Source organism: Lactuca saligna, chromosome 6, assembly GCF_052625555.1.
Source record: "Lactuca saligna cultivar CGN05327 chromosome 6, ASM5262555v1, whole genome shotgun sequence".
In the NCBI taxonomy this organism is placed as follows: domain Eukaryota; kingdom Viridiplantae; phylum Streptophyta; class Magnoliopsida; order Asterales; family Asteraceae; genus Lactuca; species Lactuca saligna.
In genome coordinates, this window is record NC_136422.1 from 86,515,597 (window position 1) to 86,524,371 (window position 8,775).

Below are 8,775 nucleotides of genomic sequence, written 5' to 3' on the forward strand. Positions count from 1 at the left end.
CATATAGTTGGGTCAATAAATAATGTTATCGTCAACAACTGTTACATTCATTCAATAACCGGTCATGTTTAACAACCTTTTTTTTTCTTTCCTGCTGGTGATATGAATGGAGGGTCACGTTAACTTCCATTTCATAAAAAAAACCATGTGATTACAAATATATGTATACTAACAATTCCTTAATTTTGTTTATTTAAATCAGTTGAAATGCACAAAGAAGTCCATTGTAATAATTTAGAAATAGAATTGTGGGGTGAAGAAGGAAGAAGTTGTTCCATTACAGAAAGGAAAAGAGAAAAGCACACCACGCTTTCTCAAACGAGACAGGGTGCAATTACTTGTCCACCGTCCCAACAACAACAAGAACAACAAGAGGAATTAACATATCATTTCTAAGCAAACCAATAACCCTAATTAAACATACCTATACGTATTTATTTGTGTGTCTCTCATGTTTGCTTTGTGTATTGTGTAATGTACTGTATTGTATTGTATTGTATGTATCCACGAGTGGCTCTGCTGTCTGTCTGTCTGTCCCCTTATAATACATGACATCAGCTTCAGTTATGTATTTATTGGTCCGAGTCTTGGCGAGAGTTGATACATGAACGGGCCACTTCCAGCATTATCTCAACCTCTTTCTTATACTGCACCATACAATGCATCAACATATCATATTGGTTTCTTAATATATTTATTTCTTATCTATTTCATCATCATTGTCAGATTATATACCTCGTTGATAGCGCCCGACTTGATTTTAGATTGCATCACACACCATTTTTTAAAATGCACACCTAATTCACCCAACAACAAAAACATTATTTTTTCTAATATTTTCACAACATGCCAAATTCATGATCATTAGTAAATATCAAAACACCACGCAATGCACTCTCATTTTGACACCATAGATTAACACACACTTACCAACTTTTACATCAATAGTGCATAATGATTCAGAACTTGCCTCGACAGACCATCTACAGTGCACCTGATATAGCCAATCAAACTAATACAATAACCACATAGATCTGTTGATTCAAAATATCCCATAGTTTTTGTTTTCAACATTCATTAATCATCTACTGGTTTGAAGCATTTAACCTAAAGAAGATGAGTCTCTGGGTTCAAACCGTTATAAAGAAACGAGAGTCAAATGAATGAATCAAAACGCCATTTTATTTTTCGTTCCATCTGTTGTGTTCATTGACCACGTGTTAGGCTTTTATTGAACCCCAAATTTAAACACTATCTAATATCAACTCACCAATTATATACAGTCTCGATTTTTCAAGGTCAAGAAATCAAGTCTCTGATCCCATCAGATTGATCGACAAGACCTCTCAATTGTTTTCAAAGGTTTTGGAAAACGTTTTATGTTTTTTTTCTTTGATTAGTCTGGGTGATGAAATCGTCCCAACAAGAGAACCAGCAGAAGGTTGTGGTGGTGGTGGAAGATGTTCGTGGTAGTCCTGGGGGTCGGGGGAAGATGACGATGGGGAGGGGATTATTCTATGTTATATATGATAATAATAAGAATAAGAATAATAATAAATCCACATAGACGCCACATCAGCGGCACATGGATGATGCTGGAACAGAAATTGCCCACATGGCATACCACGTTGAGTATATTGATGCCACAATGTGAAAAAGTGTGAGGTTTAATTTTGCCCGGTTTGATGTTCCATGACTAAATGGTGACATCAATCCTATATGTAACACTATTCTAAACATTATTTTAATGGGTTATATTGCAGTACGTGCCTCATTCCATTCCATGATGGAAAAAGAAAATTGTCAAAATAACAGGAATCAGATGAGGCAAAACAAACAACTTATTTATTTATTCTAATGGAATGGCAAGAAAAAGAATCAGATTCCATTCCATCAAGGAAAAAACAAAACCACATTGGAATGAATGCTTTGATAAATTCCTTGTGTGATTGATAATCCCAAAGAAACGTACCTACCTAGTTAAGTTAAGGAATGAGGGTATACCTCAAAATAAGATCCGAATGGCACATCATGTGCCTGTTGTACCGTTTCAAATACCTACAATTACAAATGAGATGTCAACTTAATTACTTGAAAAAATAAAAAGAAAAAGAAAAAAGAAAAAGAAGGTACTGACGAGAGATGTTTTTTCGGGGGACATCAGAAGATGCTGCCATTCGGTCATAGCTGTATCTGGTGGGCACATAGGACTATTACAAAGGGATCTAAATGTAATTTCTCTTACCTCACCATCATATTCTTCAGCACAATGCCATTGTCCCATCTATAACATTTTTAATATTAATGCCTTGCTTGATACTTGATTTTAACACATATCAACATTAATTCGCTTACATTAAGGTTTGTGTCCTTGCGGGCTGACCGGTATTTGTTTATGAAATTTGATCCATCTTTCAACAGTAATTCAAAAAACTGTTGAACGCTTGTTGGAAAGGTATCCTGCAGGATCCACCCATCCCATCCCATCAATTATATATATATATATATATATATATATATATATATATATATATATAACAGTGAAAAGAAAATAATATAAAATTTTGATTGCTGACTTGTGAGAAATAAAATAGGCATCTGCATAGTCATACCTTATATATGGCAGTGAGAACATCCTCTTGAATGAAGGGCTGGTACTTTTTTGACACACTTTCTTCTGGAATCTTAGCATGCTTCTTACTTAGAGAGCTACTGCTTGCACGCAACTCAGACTGTTGTTTCTCCTGTATATATAAATCAATCATTATTCATCATTCTAAACAATTTTTAGACAGACAATTAACATAACCATTCCTGTCAATGTTATTATTCCATCAATAAAGCTCTATTTGGTTTGCTTGGCCTTGGATTGCATGGAATGCCAAATTGTAAAATAATAATGCTTGCTTGCTTGGCTCGACCCTATATATAGGAATGGAAGCAACTTTCATGTGAATTTTTTTATTTTAGACTAAATTCCATAAATGCTCCCTGCCCTATAATTAGACCGGGCAATCCGTGTCTGTGTGTATATTCGTGTCAGACACGAATTTACACGACTCGAATTTGTTAAACACGAACGCGACACGAATTATAAAACGTGTTTGGGGTATCAAACACAAACACGACACGTAAAAAATTCGTATGACACGTGACATGACACGAATACACACGTTTTTTAGCTGTGTTACACGAAAAAACACGAATAGACACGTTTTTAATGGCTTTTTTTAAGCTAGGGCTATAAACTAATTATTGACTTCTACGAAATCAGTCCCTAATATGTTATAAATATAAAATTTAACCCTAAAGTATATATATGTATATATGTGTTTGTATGTGTCACCTGTCAACACGAATTTGTATCATGTCTTATACGTGTCTAAACAGATAAATTCGTGTTTAACACGTGTAAGACACGAAACACGAATTTAAAATACGTGTCAGACACGAATAAACACGAAACACGAATTTCAAAAACACATACACGAAAAACTCGTATCGTGTTAATCGTGTCCTGTATCAAATTGGCAGGTCTACCTGTAATCATGCTTGCTTGGCTTATAGGAATAGAAATAGAAATGGATAACCACAGGGACCATTTATGTAAATTTAATTTTTGGATACAATTAACTCTATTTTATACATTATTTACTTATAATCAACAAAACTTCTATTTACAAAATTAATAAATTAAAGACAATAAAACCCAATTATGAATATAATCATAATTGTCAATTCATGACTCGAAAACGTCACATTTCTACTCAAGTACTCGTAAGAGTCGTGATATACATATATATATATATATATATATATATATATATATATATATATATATATATATATATATATATATATATATATATAAAGACATAATATTTGATGAATATTAATGCACATTCAGAATAATTGGGGGGATGGAGTGTTTAAGAAAGTGGAGCAAGGGGTAATTTGAACAAAAGGTAAAAGCTTGAGGGCAAGTTTGGTACATATATAGAAATATAAAGAAAAATGTGTTTAGGGTTTCAGAAACCTGATAGACATGTGGCTTGTTCAAACATTGAATCGACTCGGAATGAGTCAAGCAAAGACTCGCGATTTTTTCCGGAGTCACGCTACCTGGTCGAATATTTTAGGGTTTCAAATGACTCGACTTGTGTTTCATTAATAATTACATAAATAATAATGTTTTACATTAACAATTACATAAATAATAATGTTTTATATTGCAATTTATTATTCTGATCCATGATGGAATGAAAATAACTCCCCTCCCTTGGCTAACTGCTAAGCAATTAAAATTTAACAAAATACATGGAATCACATTCATTCCAATGGAATCAACCATCCCATTCCTTCTCGAACATATTATACCAAACACTACCTAATGTGTATCGGTTCATTGGTGTGTACTCATAAATTTCAGGGCACAATTTATTAAACATGGCAAGTTACTAGATTTCTGGGAAAATGTCTTGGTGTGTATTTTAGTATGTGATTAAAGCCTCATTCTATAAAAAATAAAATAATAATAATAATAATAATAATAAAAGCAACACTAAATTTTGTATAATACCCTACACTGCATTTAATTAGCACTAAATAAAAAAAAACATCTCAGTTATGAAAAATGATCAATATATACCTTCTTCTCAACTTCTAGCATTGTATGGTAGTTCTTTGCTCCACGTTGCAAAGTTCTTAGTGCAGAATTTCTGTTCCAAAATGATGCAAACATATATCTAACTCTGCCTGTAAAAATAGTTTCATAACTGATCAGCAAGCTCCATCCACCCAAATGTAATTCCAAAAATTACTTTGTATTTAGAATTTTAGATGTCATTACTATAAATATATAACTCGGTAGATTTTTTCAAAGTAGAATTGTGCAATAGGAAAAAAAAAATGAAAGTAGGTTGTTATTTCTTACATTTTGCTTATTAGGTGTTTAAAAGATGGACTGCGACTACATGCACTGAGGGTCCATGTCTACTAACAACTTAGTAGAATGATAACATTTTAAAAGATGGAATGCATATTTATGAATGGAGGTATATATATATATATATATATATATATATATATATATATATATATATATATATATATGTATATATATATATATATATATATATATATATATATATATATATATAACTCCAAAGATTTTAGATGCTACAAAAATATGAAATTACTAATAATAAGGGTACTTGGAAAGGAATTTTAGAACTAAAAAACTTACCATCTGGACTTCCCAATGGGGGGACACCATGCCCACCAGCACCCATACGAAGAACTATTGTTATGGCAGGATTTATGAATGCATGTTGACTCCTCCTTATCTGCAACTATAAGCATTAACCTCACAAGATTCTTTGGTGATTGATTTCTAAACGAAACTTAGTGAAGACGAAAATAGACTGCAAACCTCATCTATATCTCCAAATGGAATAATCACCTGCGAATCGAAAACATAAAACAGTCGATCATATTAATGCTTACATTACATGAGAGCGACAACAACACTAACATAGGGTAAGACTCATTCCGACACATATATTATCAAATTAAAAGAGAAAGTGAAAAAGACAAGAAAAGTTGTTTACTACGGCCTACGCCGATTTAAAATCATGCAATCGTTATGGTGCTTCTTGATTTGACTCGCAAATTGACAAATGTGAGAATCATATATATATATATATATATATATATATATATATATATATATATATATATATATATCTTGTTCCCAGTAAAGAATATATGTATGAAAGAATGGTAAACTAACCTTCATTTGTTTTGAGAATATGTTAGAATGGAAACAGATATACCAAGCAGAAACGTACATACGGCCATGATACAGAAACGACCTCTCCATTGCACACGAATAGCTTTGTTCAACAACCTGAAAAGTGAAAAGAGATAGAGATATTGTGAATGGAAGTAGCTAGGGATAAATAATAAAAAGAAGAAGAAAAGAGGTAATTGCCTCGTCTGGAAGGAGATTAAATATAGTCTGTAAAGGCCCGGGTTTCTGATGTACCACCGTTGGTCCTTGATTGTCTGTGGAGATCCTTCTTCGACCACCATGACCATACCCATTCAAACTCCTGATCAATCACATATCACATTAATTACTCAACTGCTCTTTTCTATTACCAATGTAAATGTAATACGATTATGCTGACAATACCTACCTGGCAGAGGTGACAGCGAATTTCTGTGTTGTCATATGGAGACAAACCTGATGAACAATTTTTTTTTTTTTTTTAAATTCTGACAAAACAATATCAATTATCAACTACCAAGAGAGAATACAAAATCAACCTGCCCTGATGGGCTACTCAAAGTATGCCACACTGCTCCAGTTTGTCCTTCGCTTTCAACGGGAATAGTCACCGAACCCAGAACTGCGCTTTTCCAGATTATATCCCAATCATATATTGTCACATTAATCTGTACAACATATATACGTCACTTTAATATATATATATATATATATATATATATATATATATATATATATACCTACAAATTTACTTGCATTGCATCAAGTTTTCACTCGCACCCACACTTGTTAAATGAAGATGCTAGTTGCTCCGATTAGAAGCACTCCGATTATATTTTAAATGCAGGAGACAATAGGAAAATAAATTACCTTTACAGGAAGTTCATCTACAGAAAAATTGAATTCCTCTCCCCACATTGGATTTCTTGAACCAGGAACCATTGAACTGCAGAATAAACATGAATCATGGATAATGTATAATTATAACAACCTGATGAAATATATAATCATCGACCAATTTGTACAAGAAATGGTATCATCCCTAGCACATATAAAATTTATGATAAAAGTATTTTTCTTCAAACACAAATGAAAAATCCTGTAATTTACCTAAATCGCTTTTCTGTACCACAAGTAATGATTGCGTAAGGATCTGATGTGCCATTAAGGTTGGCACCAATAAGATTTTTAGCTGCCAACAACTCAACCTACAAAACACACAACTCGTGAATATTACACATAAGTATACAACTTCCATGCAAAAAGAAAGAAAATACTATTTGTCTTTCAAGATTTACATTGTTGGTCCTATCTTGACTTTCTTTTTAATATACAAATTCTTACACAAACCGATGTACCGGAGCCTCCTTGATGGAGTTATGCACTTATACCTTGATGATATAAGTAGAATTGTTGGTATGATGATCTCCCTTTGGTTGACCCATCTACAAAAGTGCACAAATGCATGTCAAACAAGTGGCAATTACTCTGTGAAATGGATAATAAGTGAATTAGTACGATAGTAGTGGGAAGTCAGCAGGGCTTTGGCTTTCACTCTAATCGTGGACAATAAATAGGTTACTGGTTTGAATACTGATTATTGGCAAATGATTTGCAACTACCGATCCAATTTATGAACAACGTACAAAAATATCCTTCCTGTACATAAACTTTATTAAAAGAACAATATTTATTCCACACCAATGAAAATAAAATACTACTCCGCTTCGTAAGATACATATACATATTGACTTTTAAGGTCAACCCTTTCATATGGATTCAGATTTATATCTAGCACCAACATTTCCTCTGAAATCAACTTTTTCCTTGCAAACTACTAGAAGAACTCGGTTCATCAAATTATTGAGACGAAAGCTAATCGTATTGACCATGGAAACCAACAGGAAGAATACATGATGAAGAATGAGTTTGCAGTTAATTTAAAAAATCATAGACTAACAATTTAGAAACTCATCAAACTATCATATATCAATCCAGAGGATTCCTTACGAGAAACATATGAAGCCCAGTTACGCCAAACTAGTTGAAAATTGAGTCAACAGGAACAACATAAGTTAAAAAAAAAAAAAAAAAAAAAAAAAAAAAAAAAAAAAAAAAAAAAAAAAAAACAATTACCGATGGCAGTTGAAATTAAGAGTGATGAGAGAAAATTGAAAAGAATAGAAATGACCTTGTCCTTGTCATCAGGGGAAACAGAAGCGGGTTTATCAAGCAGTGAGCGATCGGCGGCACCGACGTATGTGAAAAACCAGTAGGCGGCAATGACGAAGAAGGCGGCGGCGACGGTTACTTGGAGTTCCCACCAAGAAGGCAGAAAACAATCGATTGGCGTTTCGGTGATCATTTGCAGGAAAAACGGAAAGATTAATTAATTAAGGTAATGAAGATCGATTAAGAAAGTATTAGGGGAGGGGATTAGTGTTTCCATGGATGTAAGCATTTTAGGGGAGAAAGACAGAAGAAGTAGAAGAAGAAAAGTCAAAAGAAAGTGTCAATGGAAAGGGGCGGCCGAAGGGGGAGGGGGTAGAGTCGAAGAAGACGAAGACTAGAGACAAACAGCCAGCGTTGAATGCAAGAGCAAAGACAAAACAAAATTTTAAAAATTTGAGAGAGAGAGAGCGTTGAATGCGTTGGGAGGTGGGGTTGAAACAGGGTTAACAAGAAAGGATTTTGTGGAAAAGTGGTTGTTTGTAACGTCTTTTTACATCTGGTACGGTTACAGACGTCCTAACATGGTGAAAACCGTCTCCAACTAAAACCGCACACTTTTTTTCTCATGTAAAATTTAGCACCACTTCAATTTCTAAAACTCTACTTTTACATTAATACAAAAATATGCAACATATCTATCTATTATTATTTTATAAATCTAAGTGTAAATATCTTTTTAACCACGTTTATTATTATTACTTTATTTTTTCCTAATTTACGCGCGGTTAATCATTTGAAATAGCAAATATGTT

General features: G+C 33.1%; 1 protein-coding gene across 2 annotated transcripts; it reads right to left on the minus strand.

The window, feature by feature from the left end:
* Positions 1 to 224: 224 nt before the first annotated feature.
* On the minus strand, positions 225 to 8,470 carry LOC145000676 (BAG-associated GRAM protein 1-like). Of its 2 annotated transcripts, XM_078959942.1 has the most exons (18): positions 7,983 to 8,467; positions 7,183 to 7,236; positions 6,902 to 6,999; positions 6,662 to 6,737; positions 6,331 to 6,459; positions 6,201 to 6,247; positions 5,993 to 6,113; positions 5,792 to 5,908; positions 5,432 to 5,461; positions 5,246 to 5,345; positions 4,649 to 4,755; positions 2,613 to 2,744; positions 2,356 to 2,460; positions 2,138 to 2,284; positions 2,005 to 2,058; positions 931 to 994; positions 736 to 797; positions 225 to 647 (listed from the first exon to the last, which is right to left on the minus strand). In XM_078959942.1, exons 1-18 carry the CDS (start codon positions 8,154 to 8,156, stop codon positions 573 to 575), a joined length of 1,692 nt encoding a protein of 563 aa, XP_078816068.1. In that variant the 5' UTR covers positions 8,157 to 8,467; the 3' UTR covers positions 225 to 572. The 2 variants fall into 2 exon arrangements, with proteins under 2 accessions (XP_078816068.1, XP_078816069.1); XM_078959943.1 differs by lacking the exons at positions 225 to 647; positions 736 to 797 and having other exon boundaries at positions 936 to 994; positions 1,977 to 2,058; positions 7,983 to 8,470.
* Positions 8,471 to 8,775: the final 305 nt, after the last annotated feature.